Genomic DNA, 26,043 nt, shown 5'->3' with positions numbered 1-26,043 from the left:
CATCTTGATTTGAGTGCTTATTAAAACGACGAGGAAGAAAAATGGAGCGGTAACGGTGGGCTGATATGTCCAACCCATGAAATATGAACACTGTGTAGGTGGTACATGTTAAAATGTTCCAGGAAAGCAGTGGAGAAAAGATTGGAGACATATTGCTACCAAAGTCGCTTTTTATTTCTCATCATCTCTTGTGTAAAATAAATGCATTGTTCCTTTGCCTCTGGTGGACTCCTTTAAACACGTAACTTTTAAATGTAAATAGTTTGATTAAATCACGTATAATGCGTAAACTTTTACCCATCACAGTTATTGGAACCCCTGGTTCAGAAAGGTCAGGACCTTTAAGAGCCTTGCAGTAGTTCCAGTCGTCTCCGTCTCTGCATCAGTCTCTATGAGCTCGCCACATCTGGCCACATCTGGATTTCTGCGCATTCCTCGCGGCTAAACTGCTTTTCACAACGATCTTCAAGTCTAACCACAGATCCTCAACTGAACTGAGGTCTGGACTTTGACTAGGCCATTCCAACACAGTTAAACGTCTCCCTTTAAACCACTCCAGTGTTGCTTCAGCAGTCCGCTTCGGGTCGTTGTCCTGCTGGAAGGTGAACCTCCGTCCCAGTCTCTGATCACAGGCAGACTGACACCGGTTCAGCATGATGCGGCACAGCATGATGCTGCCACCACTGTGATGTTCTGGGGGTGATGAGCGTGTTGGATTTGGGCCAGACAGAGTTTTCCTTGGTGGCAGAAAATTCCGTTTTAGTCTCATCTCACCAGAGCTCCTTCCTACGTACATTTACTTTTGGCAAATTGAAAAGGTGCCTTCTTATTTTTGACCCTCTATTAACTTATTTCTGGCCTCTCTTCCATAAAGCCCAGCTCCATGGGGCGTACAGCTTGTTGTGGTCAGATTGCAGAGAGGTGGACTTAATTTTCCTAATTATGGGACTTTTGAAGGTAATTGGTTGCACCAGAACTTTTTAGAGGCCTCATAGCAAAGGGGATGGATACATATGCACCTGCAAAATTTCAGCTTTTTATTTTCCTAAATTCTTTTTTTATATTTGTTTTTCTCTTTTCACTTCTCCAACTTTGACTGTTCTGTGCAGATCCATCACATAAAATAGGATAAAAGTAAATCATAGGTTGAAGTGTAACAAAACAGATTTGAATATTTTTATTCTGCATCTTATGTGAAGGAAGATATTTTCACCAATCTCTGGTGCAACACTTATCGGCACCCTGAGCGTATAAACTTCGTAACCCGGCTGATAGGACAGCTCTTAGTCTTCTGTAACATTTCAAGATGCTGGAGCATGCTCAGAGAAAAGGAGATTTAACTGCTACTTTCCCATCTTTACTTATTTCTTCAGCTCACACAGCAGCAGTTTTATTAGACTCAGATCTGCATACACAGAGGCTAAAGAAGAAGGGGCATTTTTTTACCCAAGTGAACCTTTTCTGTGTTGATTTGGCCTTTTGGTTTGGATCATTATCCTGCTAGAACAGCCAATGGGGACCCATTTTCAGTTTTTTGGCACTGTCTGACAAATCTACACATCAATCCCACCGATTCCTCCAGTTTCTGCATCTCTCCAATATATTTCAGGGTCATGCAAGGCTGGCGCTAATCTCCAGCAGCCACTGGGCAAAAGACACCTGTGTCCATCCATGACAGAGCCAACATGGACGCCACTCCCACTGAAGGGACACTGAGCTAGCATTGCTTCACCACACTGCAAAAAGAGAACTAAAAATCAGTAGAATTATCTTGAAATGAATGTATTTGCCCTTGATTTGAGCAGGTAAATAAGATTATCTGCTAATGGAATGAGTGTTTTTACCCCTAAAATAAGATAAATAGATATACACCACTTGAAATAAGATGATGGAGATGAATTGTCCCTATTTTAAGTGCAAAAATCTTATTCTATTGGCAAATAATCTTATTTACATGCTCAAATCAAGGAAAAATACTCTCATTTCAAGAAGGTTTTTCTTATTTTTAGTTCTATTTTTGCAGTGCATGACTGGGCACAAGCCGTAGTACCTGGGGAGAACCTCCAAGTTGTCTCTGTTAGGTCTTCTCACACTGAAAGGTTTCTACATTACTCTAATTACGCTAGGCTAGAAATTCTTCACTGTACCTTTTGTTTGTCTGCAGAATTTGAGAATTGTCTATTCAGCGTGTCCAACTAGTAAAATCCGACCTGCCAAAAAGCAAGATCTCTCTTCCCCTGTGTGGTCCTGCCTCCCCCCTGTGTCCTTGAGCTTCACTTTATTGAATAATTAATTGTTAGTTGGGACTCATTTGCACACGCAGCACATGTGTGGTCTCTCCTGTGCTCACAAACTCACACACAAAGCTTTCGCCTCAATGTATGAGTCTCCTTCACTAGAGGCTTCTCGTTTAGTGCTTCATCTATGGATCTAGTTGCACCCTTTGGATGCTACTTTGTTATAGCTTCATGGGTGTCATAGCACCTCACTTTAATGTATAATCTGCTTATTTGACTTCACTTCACTGAAAATCTGGTATCAATGTAGCATGTCAGTGACCAGACAGTTGTGGGTTTAGTCGGGGCGAATAAGTCCAGTCCGTTAGAGCTACTATCCTCCAACTTTTACGGTATTTGTCTCCTTTGTCCAAAACTCCTGTATCAAATGATCATCAGCAAACCGACTCAGGCATGGTGGTCCACCAGAACCGACGGAGCTGCAGAGCGCATCTGTTGACAGGACGAAGATCAGTAATGCGCTCTACAAATCTGGGCTTTTTGGGTTGATGGCGAGAAGAAAGCCATTGCTAAAAGAACCCCTGCTTCCAGTTCACCACAAGCCATGTGGAGACACAATGGACCTAAGTAGGAAGGAAGAAGTTTCTCTGGTCCGATGAGACCCACTCTGATTTGTTTTTGTTTGTTCTTTTGGTCCAAATGCAAAATGCAACGAGTGGAATAAACCCAAAACTGCACAGGATCCTAAACACAGGGCATGCTTTATTTTTTAAAGAGGGCCAGGGATGAAGAGACTAAATGAAGTACAATTCTGGAAGAACAACTGTGGACGGTTACACGTTTGAGATATTTGCTTGTAAAGATTTTCAAAGCATTGCAGACTTTTGAGCGATAATCTCCCCAACATCAGGCCCATATTAAGACAATGTGGTGTAATTTACTATTTACTAACTTACACAACTACATGTAGGCATATGAGCAGTGAGCAATATTCAAATATCTCATTTTAAAATGTTGAAATAAAAAAAAACCTTGATTTATTTATCATTTATTATTATTGTGACATCAGTGTTCACAAAACAAATAATTCATGGTCTTTCAACAATTTCAAGTAAATAATATAACAATTTATGAAAAATATATTTTTAAAGCATGTGTCATGTGGTGCCCCCCCATGGTTGGTGCCCCTGGGCACTGGCCCACTGGCCCTTATGGATAATCCGGCCCTGCCAACATACACTGATGTTTGTGAATGTGGAAAAAGTCCTGCCATGAAAAAACTCTTTTTTTTTTTGTAAAGCTTTGGATGTTTGTGTTGTTTTTTTAGCCTACACAGCCATCTTAATGTGTGTTTGTGTTGCCTGTCAGAGAGAAGATGCCGTTCCACCATGTGACGGCAGGCCTGCTCTACAAGGGGAACTACCTGAGCCGCTCGCTGTCCGACAGCGACAGCGACGTGCTGGCCAGCATTTCTGTGGAGGAGCTCCATGGTGAGGCTTTTCACAGATCATTTTCAGCTTTTCACAGCGTGCAAACATGAACTTTATCAATCTGCTTCCAGACAATTTCATTCATGTTGCGCCTTTTTCACTTGATTCCATCCATGACTGATAATCACAGATCCACGCTGCTTTCCTGGGGAGAATAAGGTGATCTGTTTTTGTTCTTAGAAGCTGACAGAGCCAGCTTTAGTCACTGTTTCACCAATTTGCAACCAATTTCGTTTTCGTGGGGAAACTCAAGCATATCGTCTCGGTGAAAAACAAAAGCACTTTGAGAAAAAGGGCCGGACCTGAAACACTCTGCTGCATACTAATTAAAACAAACCAACCTTTGCTGTTTGCTTTGTTGCACTTTCTGCCAGCTTAGGGGTCAGAACCACAGCAGACTCCTTAAGAGCAGCACTGGCTGAAAGTGACAAGCAGCAAAAAATGTTACATTAAAATGAAAAAAGGAAATAAGTGTGTACAAAGTAATTTGGTCAGAGGACTGAGCCCCAGAGCCCAAAAATTATTACTTTCCTAAAATAACATTTGTTTTTTGCAGTGCTAAACCTGCAGTGCAAAAAGCACCAAAGTTATGTTACAGATCCATAACTTTTTTTGTATTTTAAAGGTCAAAAACAGGAAAAAAGCTACTTAAAAATGGTGCAACGTAAAGTCTTCTCGGTCTGTTTTTAATACTCAGCAGCACGGAGATCAGCTCCTTCCTCTGGTAGCCTTTCTGCTCAGCTGCTTCGTCTCTCGCCCTCTCTCCCTCTCTGTTTACGGACCTTTTGTTGTCGAGCCTGTCTGAGAGTAATCGGCCAGCTCTGTACAACATAAAACCTGATCAATAACAGTCTGCTGGAGTCAGCAGCGGCAGCATCGCAGGCGGCTCGCACACTCGACTTCCCCCCCCTCGTTCCGAAAATATTAATCCACTGATGCGGCATTAAGCTGCCGTCTGGAAAATTGGCAGCACGGTGCCCGGTAATGGCCAGCTACTCTGTCAGGGTCGAGCTTTAATATGCATGAAGGAACCTGCAAAGTATGAACTCCTCACTCCTCGTTTCGATTGGGTCTGTGTTGTTTGGCAGATAGGAAGTTGTTGATTGTGGAGCGGATTCATTCGGCTTCCATTTGAAAACACTCCGGCCGGCTAACTGCTGCCTGTCAACAGTATAATTACTGTAAAAGGGTTTGCTGTGCACTTCATGTTGGATTGATGGCATCACAATACACCTGAAGGTGTGAGGCTATTAGTTTGTTGCTCTGCAAGCTACTGAAAGGGGAGCAGAGTCTCTGGTGCATCGAACAATTACTAGACTTGTACTTCTGTCTAATGTCCTGTATCCGACAAAGTTAACACACTGTGAAAAGGGAACTAAAAGTAAGTAAAATTTTCTTGAAATTAGTATACTTTTCCTTGATTTGAACAGCTAAATAAGACTATTTGCCAATGGGATGAGTATTTGTACCCCTAAAATAAGCTAATTAGACACCCTGCACTTGAAATAAGATGAATTGTTCTTATTTTAAGTGCAAAAATGTTATTCCATTGGCAAATAGTCTTATTTAGCTGCTCAAATCAAGGACAAATACAAAAATTTCAAGAACATTTTATTTACTTTGAGTTCCCTTTTTTGCAGTGCATAGCATATGTTTCGTGTTTGATGGAGATGTGTCTCGCTTCTACTTTTGATGGTTCTTCTCTCTGTACGGATGAAAGAAAGTCTGGAGAAACATTAGCCACGTTCTACAGTCCACACTGCAAAAAGAGAACTAAAAGTAGGTAAAATTTTCTTGAAATGGGTGTATCTGCCCTTGCTTTCAGCAGGTAAATCAGATGATCTGCCAATGGAATGAGTATTTTTGCAACTAAATTGAGATAATTAGATATGCTGCACTTGAAATAAGATGACGGAGATGAGTTGCTCCTATTTTAAGTGCAGAAATCTTATTCCATTGCCAGATAATCTAAGTTACCCGCTCAAATCAAGGGCAAATAAACTTGTTTCAAGAAAATTCTTACTTACTGTTAGTTCCCTTTCTTTCAGTGTGTCCTACAGTCCAAACTGCAAAAGTGCAGTAAAAATGTTTTGAAATTAGTGTATTTGTCTTTGAATTGAGCAGGAAAGTTTAAATGAACTTCCAATGGGATAAAAATTATACCCTTAAAATAGGAACAACTCATCTCAATCATCTTATTTCAAGTGAATGTATCTAATTATCTTATTTTAGGGGTAAAAATACTCATTCCATTGGTAAATACAATTATTTACTTGCTCAAATCAAGAACAGGTACACTAATTTCAAGAAAACGTTACTTACCTTTAGTTCGCTTTTTACAATGGCATCACACAGGAGAGTATAATTCACGGGTTGATGAAGTCAAACAGAGCACAGGAAATGATTCAATGTTTTCAATCATAGCAAAGAAAAGTGAACCTAATGCACAAGGTGGTCATCAAGCAACTCCAAGTTCCCTGAGACAGAAATTTCATGAGCAAAGAGTGATGACTGCTGCCGGTGAAACAATGGGCCCATCAGGCTGTTTTGCTGTAAACTCAGGAAATATAGCAGAGACCTGCGGGACCCTCTGACTCGCAGACAGTGTCTGGTTGCTGGACACTCCTCCTGGGTCTTATCATCTGAATGGAGCCATTGTGTGCATTCTGGATGCAACTAAAAACCTACAGCCCAAAGTTTTTAGGCCAAAAGTACTGTTAGAACCACAGTTGTGTTTCCTGTGATGCAAAAATACTTCATTCAAGCCGCAGATATCAGCATTTTAACACGTCGTCCAACATACCAGGTAGGTTAGATGAATTAATCCTGCTCCTTGTGCCGGATGCAATACTTTAAGAACCGCAAATATTTGGTTATTTTCTCAGATTGCTTCCCTCGTTTAAAAACCATTGCCTTTTCTCCATCGTTTGCCCCGTAGCTTGTTTGTTTCATCCATCATACTCATTATGGAAAGGCATATTAACTCAGCGATTTTGTTTACAGGCTCTACCTAATTACTTAATTGTACTAATGGCTAAAAACGAGCAGAATAATATTTCCTTTCTGCTTAACGAGTAAAATGTTTTCCATGTTTTAACAAAAATAACCAGGTTGGAGTTAGTGCAATTGACACGAGTGACATGAGCAGGAGTCAGATGTTGGAAAAGATCCGATCGACCACGAAGATTCAGTCGCACCTTTTTGGCTTCTAAAAAGTTTACGCAGTTTACGAGAATATATCCCTCCCTGGCTCGTCAATGCCTGGACTCAATCCTCCTGAAGACGGGCTGTGGGATCTATCACCAAGATGTTGGCAGATGAACTTCATGTCCTGTAATGCTTGATGTGGTGCATCCATGGATCTGAAATGTTTATACAGCACATCCCATGAATGCTCGACTGCACTGAGGTCTGGGAGACTTGGACCCCAAATCAACAGCTTAAATTAGTTTTCTTACTCAAACTGTCTTGCATTTTTCTGCTAAACGAGGCCTCGGCCATCAGGAAACAACATTTCTATGAACAAGGAAGTCACACCTGAATGGATGACTGGTTCCCCGGCAAAACATTACGCAGAGCATTCAGGTGTTATCCTCAGGTAAGAAATGCAGGATAAAACAAACAAAACAAACATTAGTTATCAGATTTGACCACCTTCTTCCGTTGCTCCATGGTCCGGTTCTTCAGGACCATTTGTGGCACCTTCTCCTGTGGATAGTTGTCAGCAGGGGTACCCAGACAGATCTGTTGCTATGTAGCCCTAAATGCACCAATCTGAGAAGGACTGTTTATTCTCCCGCCCGTGTTTCAGAACCAACATTAGCTTCTTTATGTCTATTCAAATTCTCAGTTATCCGGGTCATCGCAACACAAGCAGGCTCAAATCGGAGGCAACTGGAGCATTTTGAGCTAAAGCTTGTCTATTGGATCAGAACAGTTTAATTATATTTTATTTATATAGCGTCAATTCACAACACATGTCATCATCAAGGCTCTTTCCAAAGTCAGACTCCATCAGATCCTCCAGGTTGGTCAGAAAGTGTCCTCTCTAAGGAAACCCAGCAGGTTGCATCAAGTCTCTCCAAGCAGCATTCACTCCTCCTGAAAGAGCGTAGAGCCACAGTGGACAGTCGTCTGCATTGTTGATGGCTTTGCAGCAATCCCTCATACTGAGCATGCATGAAGCGACAGTGGAGACATTGAAGAAGTAAAAATAATATAAATATTTGCTGCCTCGGCAAAACTACTAAATCAGTAACACTGTTTTTGCTCAGGACCAAGCATTGAAGTCACCTCCGTGGATATGAATCCGCGAGGGTTCAAGTGCCTCAGCGTAAAGTTGGCAGGAGAAATAGCAGCAATTATTCAGATCCAGCTCCACCTGAACTGGATTCAGCGACGGACAGCAGGAAGATAAAATTCACACCGCAGAGCCAGAACGATGAAAGGAAGCAGGAATTTTAACACATGTCTGACAGTCACAGACAGGTCAAGCAGATGAAACATATGACTCATCTTACACACTCCCACCATCTCCGAATGTCAGAAAGCTGAATAATGAACCACCCAGACGTCCATGCTGCCTTAGAAAAGCTGCCTCACTTTTAAACCAACCACTCAAATACTAATGTCACTGACAAGAAGAACAGATGAATGCGTTAACCGTTGGGCTGAGAGTCTGTTTTATTTCTAGGACTTCCCACATATTAAATAAATGTTCTTCCACAGCTTAAATAACTGCAGAGCAATTGATTAATTTTGTTACTTTGTCATCTTTTGAACATCCATCTTTTTTGTTGTTCATCTGGTGGAGGAGGTTCCCAAAGGGGTTCTGTTCAAAAGGTTCCCAGGGTTCTGGCTCTGTCCTGGGGTCCTGTACCAGGCATCCAGGAGGTGTTCTGTACGGGGTCTTAGCTGATACTTTTATTGATGCCGACCCCAGTCGGTCGAGGCAGATGGCCGTTCATACTGAGCCCGGTTCTGCCGGAGGTTTTTCCTTCCCGTTAATGGGAGGTTTTTCTTTCCACTGTCGCTTCATGCTTGCTCAGTATGAAGGTTTGCTGCAAAGCCATGGACAATGCAGACGACTGTCATGCTTCAAGACTTTGATGCAATCAACTGGTTCCCTTATATAGGAACCATATACCATTCTGTATAATCCGACCCAATACGTATAATATGATTGAAATTGACTTTGTAAAGTGCCTTGAGATGACATGTTTCAAGAATTGGCGCTATATAAATAAAATTGAATTGAATTGAGTTGATACTCATACATTTAAGACATGATTCATTGCTTATTTCAGGGAAAACTGTTTGCAGTCTATTATTGCTTAAACAACCTTACCCAGCTTGATTCCCAGTTTTTTTTTTTTTTTTTTTTGGTTTCTCTTACATTTCATTTTCCTAAAGAAAACAAAAATACCAGGAGATTTTTAAACAATGGCAGGAACCAACCACACCAGTTTCCATTAAACATATCAGCAACAACTCGTCATATATTGCTGTAGCCTCGTCTCAGTTTGGAAGGATTATTTTTTAACCAAGGACTCTTGAACTTTTTAATTAAAGACTGAAGCTCACAAAACCTTGAGGCGCATAACCGGCTATTAAGGTTAGGGGGAAAATTACTTTTTCACATAGTACTAACTTTTTTTGGAGAGTTTTTTCACACCATAAAATTAATTATTTACCTTTAAAAAAAGCATTTGAAAACTGCTTTTTGTGTTCACTATTGCTATTCTTGTGTGATATTAAAATTAGTTTGATTTAAAACATAGTAAGCGTGACAGAAATTTACAAGGGGGCAAAGACTTTGTAAGCAGTTTTCACCTTTAGATGCAACTGTTGCTCAGTGGGAAGAGTAATCTTAGTCTTGCAATCCAAAAGTTGTGGGTTCAATTCTGGTTTCCCCCTGCCAAATGTCGATGTGCCCGGGTGAGTGGGTGAATGTTAACCTGGCCAGTCAGGCTGATAGTGTAGCGTCAATCCGGTCCTGCTCCAATCAAATCCAGGCGGGGAAAGGAGGGACGTTCAGCCGAACTCTCTGAGCTGATTGGTCGAAGCAACACCTAGTGCCCGCCTAGCCTCGTGAGACCATCCTGATCTCGCGAGCTTTCAAGGTTTCACTCGCAGAACAGTCTGGCTACTTTCTGTTAAAGAAAATTTGGAGCCGTTCACCAAACGAACGTCCAATCAGCGTTGGCTTTGAGGCGGGTTGAGGTGTGACGCAACGAGATGCGCAACAGTTCAGTCTAAAGAACATGGCGACTTCAGCCGATGAAACTAGCGTTAGCGTGGCTATCGAGCAAGTTTTATCGGAATTACAGAGTATTTCTTTGCTGAGCTAACGAGCCTTTACCTGCAGCAGCAAGAGTAGCTTGGCTTGTGGTTGTGTTTTCGTCGTCGCTCGTAACAGAGTGACGACGAATCTGATTGGTTCATTTGGCCCGTCTATCACCAACATAGGCCAATCAGCTAACCAGTATTTTTGCCCCTTCTCAAAATTACTTCAACGGAAGGTTTCCAGATGGATATGCGGAGCAAATCTATCTGGCGGAGTCAGGTAAGTGCCCGCCTACCAAAGGTCAGTTTTAGCCAGTCACGGTTTTAAATTAAAACATAAGCAGCTAACGTCATGAGAAAGCACAAAAAGGTGAGCTAGTCAAGGTTCTTCTTTCAATGATGAAATCGTGGATTCTGATCAAACGTGTGATAGCAGCAGCTACATGTACGTCCTCCTGTGCGGCGAGCTCAACATAATCAACATGATTATGTTGATTCAACCGCTCTTGCTTTCATCACAGCTGTCTGTCCCGCCTCAAACCATAATACTGTAACGTGATTGGCCCAAACCGTTTGTTGAAGCCTGGAGCGGTTCATGATGGATTCCTATGTGTTTGTGAACGCACAAATTCAGCGAGAATCCAGCCTGCAGGCGAGGTTAGGTGAATGTGGCTGCAGAGCGAAGCGCTATGATTGGTCAGCAGGACTCAGATTGTGGCGATTGATTGATACCAGCTGACAAACTGAAAAGACAGCAAAACAAATAAGCAGGATACATAAAGACCAGGGGCCCGTTCTTCGTACGTTGCTAACTCAGTTAACTGGATTTGATTGTTGACAATTTGGCATGATCTTAGATCGTTTGGTTCTTCGAAACTCAATCCTGGACTTGTTGTCATAGCAACATGTGCGCAAGCTTCATGTAAACAGGATTAGATCGCTGTTTAATAAGCGGAGGAGATAGGGAAGTCTGCCGTAGCCATGTCCATTTTTACGACAGCAACCTGTTGCGGAAGGTGCAAGAATAATTTACAGAGTTGTTTGAATTAATCATGTATTGCGCAATAGACAGGATCCTTTAGCGCAGCGCGACAGTGTAATTGTAGAGAGATTTTCTTGGTGGCTGTTATAAACAGACAAACACATCATTTAACAGTGGCTTTTAAAGAGGAAAAAGTGGTGTTACAGCCATAAATAGAAAATATTTAAGTTATTTGTATGATGGTTTGCTTTTTATTTTTTATCATTTTCAGTAAGAAGATTTGTTCAGGCCATTTTATTGTTAATTTTAGTTTTACTTTGAAAGGCCGTATATTGTATTAGAAAAAAACTATGGATGGATTATCAAGACACAGAACAATACAGTTTTATCGTGTAAACTGTGGATGACTTGGAAAAGGAAGAATTTCAAGATTTTTTTTGTTAAAATTCCCAGTTTGCACTTGCCTTTACTTCCAGTGTCTAAGGAATGACACTTAAATTGGATATTTTGCCATAACAAGTGGCTTTTTAAAATACAGTATAATAATTAAAGGCTACCATTTTGTAGAATATTCTTGTATTTCACTTTTACTTGTTCCCATGTTCTAGTGGGTTCTGTGGAGGCTCTGATATAAAAGAACAAAGTAAATATGAAATTATTAAAATGCAAAAATGCATACTGTAGAAAGTGATAGAAACATCTACCATGGACAGTATTTACACATTAATTTGTCTGCTGCTTTTTGCCAGCCCTCTCTCTTGTCTTTAGCAGACTTTGAGGTGTTCCCTGTCGTTTTAATTAATGACTCAAATTCATCATAACCTTCCATTAAAAGCTCGTGTTCTGCTTGTGAGAAAAACTGTGGGCGTTCTTTGGCCATGCTGAACAGCCAATAGCAGCGCTGCTGATCATTGTTTCTACTATCTATACATTTCCCCTTTTAAACAAACGCATGAACGCGCAGTTCATCTCAGATAACTCAATCCAGCCATACTAATCGTAAACAACAGGTGTGTTGGAAGAACCCAATTAGCCGGATCAGGATTAGCCGGATGATGATTAGTCGGATGAAATCATCTTGGAGGTCTCATTTGATCTCGGATGTTTTAAGCAACGTACGAAGAACGGACCCCTGATGATAGCCGGCTGGTTGGCATGTCGTTGTCCAAAACGTGCTGAATAATAGCAGAGATGAGCTGATGAGAAATACACTTCAGCTGCACTGCATCACCAAATGCATCTTAAAATGCTTCCTTTGCACCTCCAGTAAAACCTCCACCAGGCGCCACACACATGCAATCTAATACGCATCCTCACTAAGACTAAGAAAGTAGAGAACATAACCCCAGTTCTGAAGTCCTTCCATGGCTCCCTGTATCTCAGAGAATAGACTTTAAAATACTTCTGTTAGTCTATAAATCCCTGAATTAGCACCTAAATACATCACAGACTTGTTATCAGGGCATCAACCCTCCAGACCACTCAGGTCTTCTGGCTCCAGCCTGCTCTGCAGAACCAGAACCAGAACTAAACAAGGAGGAGCAGCATTTAGTTCCTATGCTCCGCTTATCTGGAACAAACTTCCAGAAAATTGTAAAAGTGCAGAAAGCCTGATTTCCTTTAAATCAAGATTAAAAACACATTTGTTTAAGATTGCCTTCAACTGTTCTAGTTAACTGAATCACCACTTTTTTGTTCTTTTTTTCTATCTACATTTTATTCCTATTTGCTTTTATTCTGTTTTATTTTGCTATATTTTAATCATGTAAAGTACTTTGCATTGTCTTTGTACTGAATTGTGCTATATAAATAAATTTGCCTTGCCTTGCCTTGCCTAATACATAAAACTCAATACCAGCTTATTGAATTAATTGGTTTTGTCGTCTGCTGGAAGTCTCTTCCTGTTAAAGGGCCGTTTTCTTCACCATTGTTATCGCATGCTTGGTTTTGAGGAATTGCTGCAAAGTCAACAACACGATGAAAGCAGCTGTCCACTGAGGCTCCACGCTCCTGAGGAGTGAATGCTGCGAGTCAGTGGCTCGATGCGACCTGCTGGGTTTCATTAGATGGAAAACTTGAGAAAACTCGTACTGTCTATAGGATTCGATTGACTTTGTAAAGTGCCTTGAAGGCGACGTGCTTTAAATCGGCGCCGCATAAATAAGGAAGATTTAAGGTGCTGACGGTGATGTTAAAATCGGGTAGGAATTTTTTCAACAGATGTTTGCCTTCCAGCCGTGATTAGAGTTATATTGATGTTTCCCTCTAAATCCCCTGTTCCAGTTTGCACAGCCGCCACCATCTACATGTTTACTACTCGCTGCTTTGCAATATTTAAAAAGGCAATTTACTGTGTTTGTTCGGGGTCGTTAAAAACCTCGCACTGGAGCGCAGAGCTGCCTCTTGGCTGACGGCGTGAAATCATTCATCTGGGTAATATCCCGTCTGAGAGCAGAAGCTGCTGTTGCCTTCAGGGAGAGCCTCCGGTCTCCCAGCTGTCTGGATGAAGGTCTCAGGGTCGCCATGTCAGTCACACAGAGCCGACAGACATCAGCTTTTCTTCAGAACGAGCAACTGTAGACCAGAAAGTAAAGGGAGAAGGACAACATTTGGGAACGGAACTGCAATCATCGAAGCAAGGACAGCTTTTCTATCTTGGCAGCACCAGTAAAGCTGCGAGGGTTTCACTCTTTAGAACTTCAGAAAGACTAAGTTAGTGGGGAATTATGTGCTTTCACCAGGATGTTAGCGTGTGCAAAACATGCTCATGTACTTCCTGATTGAAATGTAACTTTTCCCTCTAATTGATAGTCAAAGCTAATGTACTGTTTCTTCATTACCACACTGTGTCTGCGTCCCATTCTCTCACGCAGCGTAATGAAGCCTTTTTCTAACGATTTGATGCAACCATTTCCTATCAAATGTGTAACATCATTAATGCCAAGCCTCACAGAATCCTTGACTTTTTTGTTTTAAGTCAACAAGTAAACAAGGAAAGCAAGGACAATGCAGGAGAATATCAATTGTCCTGCAGCGTTCTGCAACTTTGGAGTCCGACTCTGCTTCAACACGCCTGACTCATATAACAGGCCGGCGGCAGGACTCAGTAGAAGCTGACTGCATGTAGAAGAGTTCATTGATCCTTTTGATTTAGATGTGTTAGACCATGGAGGGATGCATCTAAAATGATACTGGCCAGCCAAAAAAAACTGGACTGTGAGGCCCCTGGCTTAGATCAGAATAGCTAGAATGGTCCATTCACAGTACAGACCTGCATAAAATAGAGCCTGTTGTGGCAAGGCTTGGAAACCGATGTCCTCAGAAGCCCCTAATCAACTCTGACTGAACCGTAGCAATTATGCAAAGAACAGTCAGCCATTTCCCTGTCTAGGTGTGCAAAGCAGATAGTCGCTGAATTTCAGAGTGTAGTCTAGACTCGAGGGCTGAATAAACTATGTATCCATTTTTTTCCCCTTCAGATTTCTGCACAACTAAATATTGGGTAACACTTTATTTGAAGGGGTGTACATAAGACTGACATTACACTGTCATAAACATGACATAACACCTGTTATGAACATAAATAACTCTATGAATGTTTAGGACTGTTGTCATTAATTGTCATTTGGTAAATTATGACACTATTAAAGTAAAGTTGACATTGTTTAAAATTTCTTTGTTATGACAAGCCCTTAACTTAACCAAATCCCAAATCAAGTCCTTAACTTAACCAAATCCCAAGTCAAGCCCTAAACTTAACCTTGTCTATGTTAATGTCAAGTTGTCATAACAACATTTTAAACAATGTCAACTTTGCATTAATAGTGTCATAATTTACCGAATGACAATTAATGACAACAGTCCTAAACATTCATAAAGAGTCATTTATGTTCATGGTTCAGGTGTTATGTCATGTTTATGACAGTGTAATGTCAGTCTTATGTACACCCCTTCAAATAAAGTGTAACTATATATCGTTCTAGAAAAAGAAGAGAAAATGAAAAACAATTAAATTTGTTGACAGAACATGGAAAAGTTTTAAGGTATTATTACTCTTGCGATGCTCCATTCCTTATTTTCAACACCTTTTTACGACCTGAACCCTTGGAGACAGGACAGTGTTTACAGACTTTAAACCTTCTGATGTGTTTTGTTGTTCGTTTGATCTGCAGCAGCAACGATCTTTCTGTTTTTGTATTGTAGAGTCTTCGACAAAGCGCTTTTCGGCAAGGCTGCGGCATTGAACATAACATTTGTGAAAGCAGAGAAACATCAAGGGGACCTTTTGTCTTCATGTTTTATGCAGATCAAATAATTAGCTGCGAGTTTGATCTCAGGAGGCCATAAGGGGATATTAACTAGAATATAAAGTGGCTCAGAACTTGGATTAGAAGGGCATAAATATACTTTAAGAAATGGTTTATGATTAAAAACAGATTGTGTGTTTTTTTTTAACCAAATTTAATACCCTGCTGATTTTTTTCCTAGTGCAAATCCTCCCCATCCCCCCCCAGCAAATCACACCCAGCATATAATGTTTGTCTTAATGTGATATCATGAATATTTTTTTAAGGATAAAATAATCCACTGGGATGAATATCTGGATCACAAGGCACAGCTTCCCTCTGCCTGCACAGGTATGGAGGGATGAGAGAGGCGACAAGACTATTTTTTTAAATCTATTTTTAATAAATTCATTTGACTTACTATTAAGAAGTGAAATGTAATACTAATGTGCAATAATAATTTTTTTTTTTACAACATATGGAAAATCAAATATATAGAGCAAATAAAGTAAGCATGACAATAAAAAGGATTCATCAGGATACTGTTGGATCTGCTCCAAAGTTATTGTCGGAGGCTCATAAAGCCGCGGTGAGAACGATGAGAAGGGCTTTAAAGTGCAAAACGTCGATATTCGTGCTGCGCTGAATCGGCGGAGTGTTCTTTGACGGAGGAGCGGACTAAGAGGAAACTCTTTTGTAAAGCTTTTGTAAATCTCTGTCAATTAAGCAGTATTGTATTTTTCGGATCATTCAACACACCATTAATTTTTGAGAAAAATCTAAGGATTTTAAGTAAGCCTTATAGCATGAAAAATACGGTAAATGGACAACATTGCATTTATTGAGGTGCATTTTGTTATAAAGAAATGACAAACCTATCACATTATACACTGAAATATACACCGAATAATGGTTGTGTTTGTGTTGTAAGCGCCAGGACAACAGTGTCCCTCTGGATCAATGTTGGAATCGATTCTTGTCACTTTTTATATCCTTTGACTTGGCTTTCTAATTTGTGAGTATAACATTTCATAGCAGCTATGCGGACAACACACACGCCTTTATGCTCTTTAAACTCAGGGCCCCCGGGACTGAGAACAGAGATGTTTTATTAGACGCATAGCTGACTTCAGGGCCGATTTCATTTCAAGAGCTTATTTGTTCTTTGGTATGCTTTGCATGCAGGGATTATTCTTGTTGAAACAGGTATTTGTTGCTACAGGAATATATTTGTTTAAATTCACTGCATTGAAGACAGTTAAGTGCATATATTATAGGGACAATGTTTACACAGAAAACTTGTCTAAATAATTAGATTGAAATGAATGAGGTCCAACCCTGAATAAATGATAAAAATGCAATAAAAGCCGTAAATTTGTATAGAATTGAAATAACTTTTCTATATCTTATGCAAAGGAATGCAAACAGGAGTGCTGCAGTGTGTTTCTTTAAGTAACAGGCATCAACTGGTGCCTTTTGTGTATTAGATGTGCTGAGCTGATAGTTTTATCAGAACCTTCGACACTTGTGAATAAAACGAGTTCCCAATGGATCGCTGGCTGATTTGCCCTGGAGTGTTGGCCAACGACCAGACACAGCCGGCGTGGGTGGTTTTATAGAACATTATAAGGCTGTATTTATTTGATGCACATCTGAGACCGCTGCTGTGCGTGCCCTTCAGCGCCAGGCACTTGACTTCTGACCATTTACGCTTCTTTTGGACTCGGCTGTGAAGTCAAACCTGACCTGATGCTTTTTTTTTTTAATTACTCCACGCAGATGCATTTTTCTTTAAATCTGAGTGTGCTATTTTAACAACTGTACAGTATCTTTATATTTGGCCTTTTAAATCTCTTTTTCTTATTAGATAGATAGATAGATAGATAGATAGATAGATAGATAGATAGATAGATAGATAGATAGATAGATAGATAGATAGATAGATAGATAGATAGATAGATAGATAGATAGATAGATAGATAGATAGATAGATAGATAGATAGATAGATAGATAGATAGATAGATAGATAGATAGATAGATAGATAGATAGATGGATTTTACCTTTGTGTGTATCTGGTACAGCTGAATTTCCCCGATGTGGGACAATTAAATTTAGTTTAATTCTATTCTGCTGTGTTTGCAGGATGTTGAGCATAAGTATCGGAACCCAAAGGTCAAACATTGTGTAGTAGTTAGCAGATTGCATAATGAATCAAAGTAGCCATCAAAGATATACAGTACTGGACAAATATTGGCATTTATGTCCTCATAATATGTGTTTTATTTTACTGAACAAAAGAAGGAAGCTCTGCTGTTGAAATTTAAGCTGAGATCTTTGTTCTGATGTTCCTAGCGGATAGGTGGAAACATGTCTGTACCGAATGTCCGCTTTCAGCTGGAATGCTGCTGAGAATTTGTTGTTTTCCATGAGAATTACATGAATTTGGCATTTGTTCATGAAACGGACTTTGTTTGAATGTAAAATCGGAGCCGCAGTGTTTTTCCGTTCCCATGTGTTCCAGACAGAGAAAAGTACTGAACAAAAGCCTGAGTCACTGCTAGATTTATGCACGAACCACTCCACTCAGTACAGGCGAAATTATCTGAACGCTTTCTATGTGGCGGTCGGTTAGCTTTTATGTGTTTGCATGCGGAGAAATGTTGACTCTGAAGCCATTTTTTATCTTACTGCAAATGGCGGTGATGATGATGCTTACAGGGCCTCAGGACCAGCTGTCTGAAAAAAAAAAAAAAAACAGAAACAACGCTATGTTTTATGCAGCTTGTCAGAAACTGCGGTCTCTAATTACCTCTATTAGGTACTTAATGCAACCAAAACATTGTTTGTAACTTCATGACACAATTCATAGTTTACGCTCCATTTAAACGTCGCTGTTCCGACTCATTTACCAGCAGACAGGACCTGCGTGATGGCGGTGCTGCAGACAATAAGCTGATTGATGAGCTTATTTTCTTAGTGGCTGGTTCGGATGGGTAATTATTTGGTTCAGGCAGACAGAAAATGCCTATAAATAATGTTTATTCTGTAATAAGAATTCAATTATAAGTACACTGAAAAAGTAAATCTGTCAAAAATAATACTGCAGAATAACCTTGCCTAAAAGAAATGTCAAGTAATTACAGCATAACCCAATATAGAGAAATGTGTGTATACTCATCATAGGTTTGAGGTGAACTTGGAGGTTTTCCTTCGTCGTTATTTCATCCACTTTGTGCGACAGACCAGCATCACCGTCAAACTGTCTCCTCCAAACATTCTTGTTATCGCTGCGGTCAAGCAGCTCGATCTTTGGCTCTTCTGTCCAAATGTTTCTTCAGGTATTTAAATCAGAATCAGCTTCATCGGCCTTGATCGTCTGCAGAGATGTTAGCTGCCCTTTTTTCCAGACCCTAGACCTTTACACAAGGAAAGGTTAGCCCCGATGATCCTCCCTGCAGACCTAAATGTTCATTGCAGTCCAGACCGGTGATGGACGAAGGCAGGCCAGACTGAATGATGGCAGCGTAGAAGATGACCAGCAGCTCCTGTTTGGAGGAAGGCCCGGCAGAAACTGTCACTTCTGCAGGAACTCAAGAATTACTCTATTTTCCTCTTTAATTCTAAGACTTGTTCAGAGTGAGACGGTCATCTGAGCACCATGTCCCCTGTTTTTCCTCCATCCTCGAGTTCTACCCGCATTGGTTCCTCTTACTAGTGTTGTGTCTTTAGCTAATTTGATGGGTGTGCTGGATCAGTATGTGGATGAACGCTAGGTTTTGAGTATAAAGAGAATACAGCAGGGACTCAGCAAGCAGCATGGCTGGAAGCCAGAGTGATGGAGCTGGAATCGTAGGGTTTGATTGTTACTCGCTGTAGTCTGGAGGAAGGTAGTTTGAGATCTAACAGTTTACTGACTTGGTTCTCTAATAAGACTGAATCTGATGGTAGTAAAAAAAAGATCCTAAGATGGGGCTTATGGTGCCTCAGTGCAGTGTTATCAGCTAACCGCTGTGTTTTTTCCTCTGTGGCAAAACAAAAGATATGTTTTATTCTATTTTTTGTTTTAGTCTATATAGTATATTTACGTTTGATCTTCTAGAAAATGCAAACATCCAAGGCACCACATATCTGCATTCTACTTAGATATTGCTTCAGTGTATACAACACCAGGTATTCAGAAAAGGTTTGTTTGATAGTTACAAGTTTACTGCAGAATTGGGCAAAACTGCTTTCCAAATATCTTCTCTGCTAGTTTGGATCAATCAAAAAAACCTGGATTCACAATGATTGTTTAGTAATTTTAAACATCTTGGAAAAGCAGCTTTAGCAAAAATGTGTTAATGTAATAGTTTATTTTATGTATGTCAGAGGGATTGGGTTTTCTCTATTTTTGCCATTTAGTTTTTTGTATTTATAGTAATTGAATTTAGTTTTAGCTCAGACTTTTTTTCCTGGACTCTCTACTTATGTCATTTCAATTCAGCCAAATGACAGCAGCTTATCTCAAGTGTAACTGAATCTTAGTCTAGTACATCCACAGCAAATTGATCCTAGTTATCAAGCAATGCAATCAAGTTCAGTTTATTATTTAAATTGATTAAAAAATGTCATCAGCACAAGGCAAACACAAGATTCTGAGGTTTCCAAACCAGACACCCTCCTCTTCATGACTACACTTTGAGATCCTGTCCATGAACACCCCACAGGGAGCAGGCTTCACTTTGTGCCGACATTGAGGACAAAGGTCTGGCTTTGGACATAAAACCATCCAGATAATCCATTCGTCCACAACACCCATAAATTACATTGGGAAGGACACTATCATAGCCCCTCTCCAGATCTAAAAACCTTTATAGAACCAAGCAGTATACTACCATGACCACCTCAGCAATTCTACAAAGGTAAAGATCTGGTCCACCGGTCCACATCCAGGGTGAAAACCGCATCACTCCTCCTGCATTTAAAGTTTGACAATCAGTCAAACTGTCCAACACCACAGGGTAAGCTTTCCCAGGGAAGCTTCAATAATTGGAACACACACTTTCTCAACAATTGGGACCACCACCTGTGTCTGCCACTCCAACAGCAGTGTCCCGATCCTCCATGCAGCATTGAGGAGGCGTGTGAACCACGACCTCTGTCGCAGTAATGAAATCACATTCTCCCAAATCGAGTCTTTTGGCTCTGCCTCCTTGGCTGAGGACATAGTGACCAGATTTAGGAGATGTTCAAAATGCTCCTTCTACCGTGAAAAGATGTTGTCAGTCTGGGTCCACAGTTCCCCTCCCAAAACATACAAAGCTTTGATATCATCCCTTTTTTTCCCTTTCCTAGTTAAATGGCTTTCCAGAACTTCCTCGAGGCCAACTGAAAGTCTGTCTCTATAGCCTTGACTCCCAAATCCAGGTTTTTTCTTTTGCAACCACAGACGCTGCAGTCCTTTCACCCACTCGGTATCTGTCAGCTGCTTCAGCCGTCTCCAACCGAGCCCTGAAGGCCTCCTTCTTCAGCCTGACACCTTTCACCACCACTGGTATCAACAAGTGGGTCTTCTGGTAACCACCGTGCCAAGTATGTTAACCGTTAATATTCAGGCCACAGCTACTGAAACCTCATTCACGATCGATGTCCTGAACATGGTCCACTCCGATTCCATGCCAACAACCTCCTTCAGGACAAAGGAGGCATTGTACTGGAGGTGTGAACTGAAGACTACTTGAACAGAATCCTCCGGCAGATGTTCGCGGCTCACCCTCACCGCCCGCTTGGATTTACCGGCTCTGTCTGACATCTTCCCCTGCCACTAGATCCAATTCACTACCAGGTGGGGATCTCTCCAGTGTCCAAGACGCAACGCCACAGATCTGATGATACAATTACAAAGTCAATCATCAACCTTTGGCTCAAGGTGGCCTGGTACCAAGGACACTTGTGAAACACCTTGTGCCCCACACACTGTTTGTCATAGACAAAGTCCAACAACAAATCTTTGCTTGGGGTCAACCCAGGGAAGCCATTCTTCCTGATTACACCCCCTCTAGGTACTTCCGCCGGGAGCACCACTAAATCACCAGATGGCACCCTTTACAGAACGCCTCAAGAAGACGGGGTAATCTGAACTATTTTTCGGTACATCAGCAAAGACAACAGCCAGAATCTTCCCTCCTGCAACAGCCCATGTCCAACATAACAACGTGCCCCTCCTCAAATATTTTGAGGGACATAAAAATGTATATACCTTGAGTTAGCTACACTCCATTGTAGTCATATTTTACTTGTTTTTACTTTTAGAAATGGTCTGTACATAGCTGGTTTATCTAATAAAAAAGAATTACCATCACGCAGATGTGCTGCGTGATGGTAATCTATTTTTTAACACAGTGTGGTAGGAGTCAATAGTACAATCCAAGCATTTGTCATTGATATTTATCTGCATAGATGACTCATGTAAAAAACAACACACACATACAAAGTGTAAATAAATGTATTTACTTACCAGGTGAAGTCATCACACAGATGACTATTCTTAGATGCACCATTGCAGAAGAACCTGTCGTCTGTAGTGATAGCATTTTAACATTAAGGAATCCCAGGACATACTAGGCCTCGTATTTCCTCAACCTGGGCTGGTGTTTAATGGGATTTAATTTATTTTAACCGACTGCTTAATGGCTCATAAGTCTTAATTGAATAAGAATAATTCACCAAATCATACCAAATTAAAAGGGTTTTATCCAACAGTTGGTTTAGGGTTTGTCTTTTTTTCTTTTAACATTCAATTTGTCATAAAGTGTTTGTATGTACAAAAATAGAGAATTTTAATATACACAGAATTTTTTTTTCTGAGCTGGAAAAGAACATTTGTATATCTCCTAAAAACTCAAAACAGAAACTCATCAAAAACTAATCAGACCTTGTTCTGACTTGGCTGAACAAAGTTCCTCTGGTTCTTTTGTTCCACCTGTCACTTTTTTTGTGAAGACATTGCAGGCATAACTCTTGCTTTTAAACTTTGGTAAATATGTTTTTATCTCTGTTGGCACTGAATATAATCTTGTGGAGACCTTTATAAATCCCTTTAATTCAATTCAGTATTATTTATATTGCACCAATTCACAACACGTCATCTCAAGGCACTTTACAAAGTCAAATTCAATCAAATCCTCCAGACAGATTGGTCAAAACGTTTCCTCTCTAAGGAAACCCAGCAGGTTGCATCAAGTCTTGACAAGCAGAACTCCAGACCAGGTGTACCTTCTATGAAGAGAAAAAAGACAGAGAACAAAAAGTTAAAAGCTGAAATAACAACAAACAATGCAGATTGGAGAGCAGTAGGAGAACTCAGCAGAGTGAGAGAAATAGACCCTGATGTCCTCCAGCAGCCTAAGCCTATAGCAGCATAACTATAGAGATAGCTCAGGGTAACATGAGCCACTCTGACTAGAAGCTTTGTCACAAAAGAAAGTTTTAAGATTAGTCTTAAAAGTAGACGGGGTGTCTGCCTCACGGACCAAAACTGGGAGTTGGTTCCACAGGAGAGGAGCCTGATAGCTAAAGGATTTGCCTCCCATTCTACTTTTAGAGACTCTAGGAACCACCAGCAGACCTGAGAGCGAAGTGCTCTGTTAGGAACATACAGGGTAATCAGAGCTCTGATATATGATGGAGTTTGATTATTAAGGGCTTTATACGTTAGAAGGAGAATTTTAAATTCTATTCTTGATTTAACAGGAAGCCAATGAAGGGAAGCTAAAATTGGAGAAATATGATCCCTCTGTTTTTTTTTCATCAGAACTCTTGCTGCAGCATTTTGGATCAGCTGAAGACTTTGAACTGCATTTTGTGGACTTCCTGATATTAAAGAATTACAATAGTCCAGCCTTGAAGTAACAAATGCATGGACTAGTTTTTCAGCATCACCCCAGGACAGAATGTTTCTAATTTTGGCGATATTCCTGAGGTGAAAAAAGGAAACTCTGGAAACCTGTTTAATATGGGATTTAAATGACATGTCCTGGTCAAAAATAACACCAAGATCTTTTACTTTATTATTAGAGGCCAATTGAACATTTCTTCCTGTAAGGCTCGCAGGAAGGATGGAGTTAATCATCTATTCTAGTCTGTATGCTGATGTTATTCAGTGTTCAACAGTGTGTTCATGCATGGCACACAGTCATAGTGTTCTGTAGAGAAGTGACAATGCACCCATTTGAAAAACACCAGATGCCTGTCAGCGTTTTCTTACCATCCTCCCTCTCTGATCTGCAGGCACACTTATGAAATATGCATTTATTAAAGCGCAATGAATTCCGCTGACTCCTTTCACTGATGACATTCTTACTCAGTGAGTAGCTAGTGGAGCAGCTGATTCAACTGTGCACCGGCGAGGTGTTTTACCCAGATCTGAGAATCAGCTCCGGTAAAGGGATCTTCTCTCTAAAATTGAGCAGTATCCCTTTTTTTTTTTCTAAATACAGCTGAAGCTTTTTATAGAAAAACGTACCGGGGTAAATGGTGCTTTAGTCAGCCTAGACTGCATTTCAATGTTTGAAAACATCATGTAGTCCAGACAGTTTAGAGGCTTTGTAATAGATTATTAACCTAACTTTTTTTTTTCAAGATGCTATTGCACTGCAAAAAGGGACCTCAAAGTAAGTCAAATTTGATTGAAATTAGCATATTGTTCCTTCATTTGAGCAGCTAAATAAGACAATTTGCCAATGGAATGAGTATTTTTACCCCTAAAATAAGATACATAGACATCCTGCACTTGAAATAAGATGATGGAGATAAATTGCTCTTATTTTAAGTGCAACAATCTGATTCCATTGGCAAATAGTCTTGTTTAGCTGCTCAAATCAAGGAAAAATACACAAATTTCAAGAAAATTGTACTTACTTTGAGTTCCCTTTTTGCAGTGTGGGTTGTTTTAATTACAATTTGATCATGCGGTCATATGATCCTAGCAACAGATAAATACATGTGGGGAATAACTAACATTACAGAAACAACATATCACCTCTAAAGGTTGTTTTTTGTTAGCATATTGACCTGTACTGGGTGTGATCAGTGAATGCAGCAGAATTCAAACTTTCCAGCTGAAGGCTTGATTTGAAAGTGTGCTTGAAGTCCAGAGAAAACAAAACTACATATTCTCCTCAATATCCAGTCTGACATGCTTTTGCTTTTTTTTTTCTGATCTGCCACCTTCCCTTTTCTCGGGGCTTTGGGTTGAACTGGCGTCTTCTTTTCAGCCTCTGCTGCAGTCTTATAAGAAAGATTAAAACGATTTTTATAAAAAAAAAAAAAAAAGCAGTGACACGTTCCTGTCTTGGATCGGCGTGTGCTGTTCGGTTCAGTCACTAAACACTCTTCATATGAATATAAAATGCCAGAAAGCAGTGGTTCAGTTTTAACGGAGTCCAAATGGCGCTATGAGTTTTTATAGATGTAGATTACGCTCACTGCGTTCTCCCTGAAAAGCAATGGGTGTAGCAGCTGAGAAAATTAAAACTGTGATAAAGCAGTGAAGACGACAGGAGTAAAAAATGTATTCCAGAAGCGCGCAAACAAAAAATGTTCAACTTGGACATCAAAATGGTCATCTGGGAAAAGCAGGTCGTGTTCTAAACCAGAGCGTTGTTTTGTTTTTTTCTGCTGTAAAAGTTGCTCCAAAGTTTGAAATGTTTGATCAGAGATGGTATTCTCCTTATCTTGATGATGTGAGAGGACATGGAGGCCAGTTGGTCAGTCCTGGAGCTTTCCTGGTCTTCAGATGGTGTGTGTCGGTGCCGGTGAATGGGTTGAACGGATGTTTTTCAAACCCGCAGATGAAGTTGTTGTATTCGGGGGTCATCACAGCGTGGGACGACGGGCTCTTGTAGTTAATTACGTTGTTCGGACTCCTCTAAGCTGCCGTTTAGGTTCCTGCTCTAGCTTCTCTTGGCTGTCCTGATCTCCTTGGTCAGCTTTGTTTCTTGCTTGCTTTTACAGGGCCTGGTCCCCAACCCTGTAAGCCCCCGCTTTGATCTGCCACAGCAAACCATGATTTATTATTGCTGTATGTACGAAAGGTAAAAGATATTTATTTCAAATATAGCTTTAATAACTATCCAACCCACCCAACATAGCTGTGTTGGTCTAAACTGAAGAAGAAAACGTTGCTTTTCCATCCGTTTCCTTCAATAAATGATAATTTGTGCGTCTGCCAGGACTGCACCCCTTTGCCATCCCTCGTTATGTGTGTCCTGTTAATTAGAAATATTTCCCATTTTTAATAAGCACCTTAAAAAGTTGTGTTTCATTCAGTTGATTCCTATCATAATTGTTTGCACCTCCGATTATTTGCATAAAGGTGTTGGGAGGCAATGTTGTAGTGTGTGATGGTTGATTTTAATCTATTAAGGATATCTTAGTTCAGCTGTAGAGGACATTTAAGGCAATACTTTTGCTGTACACTGAATAAATGGTACGTCTGTAATAGTGTAGGAGCAATTTCCTTATAGTAAACTGACAGTCGTTCCATTTTTAGACCATTTTGAATTACTTCAGAGCTGTTTGTTAAAGGTGCTGGGCTGAAGGGGCTCTGCCTCACCAGTTTATTGCTGTAAACTGTCCTATTTTACTAAAGAGAAAGGGATTAACAGGATATCAAAAACCTGAGGGAGTGCTGCACGGAGTAGACAAGGTCCTACCTGCCAGCTTCAGCCAACCTCTCTGCAATCAGCCACATGCGAGGTCTTTTCTCCTCTGCTCCACTTT

The 26,043-nt window shown here is 40.4% G+C and overlaps 1 protein-coding gene across 2 annotated transcripts in view; it reads left to right on the top strand.

The window, feature by feature from the left end:
- The window catches only part of caln1 (calneuron 1), a 105,932-nt gene that overhangs the window by 15,393 nt on the left and 64,496 nt on the right, over window positions 1–26,043 (top strand). For both annotated transcript variants that reach the window (XM_012872433.3, XM_021321440.2), the window contains exon 2: window positions 3,606–3,727. In XM_012872433.3, the coding sequence (XP_012727887.1) occupies window positions 3,613–3,727 (115 nt within the window). In that variant the 5' untranslated portion in view covers window positions 3,606–3,612. The remainder of the gene's footprint in view (window positions 1–3,605; window positions 3,728–26,043) is intronic.

The sequence above is a fragment of the Fundulus heteroclitus genome, chromosome 18 (genome assembly GCF_011125445.2).
Source record: "Fundulus heteroclitus isolate FHET01 chromosome 18, MU-UCD_Fhet_4.1, whole genome shotgun sequence".
Lineage (NCBI taxonomy): Eukaryota > Metazoa > Chordata > Actinopteri > Cyprinodontiformes > Fundulidae > Fundulus > Fundulus heteroclitus.
Note: the sequence above shows the minus strand (reverse complement) of the source record. Positions and strands in the feature narration are given on the sequence as shown.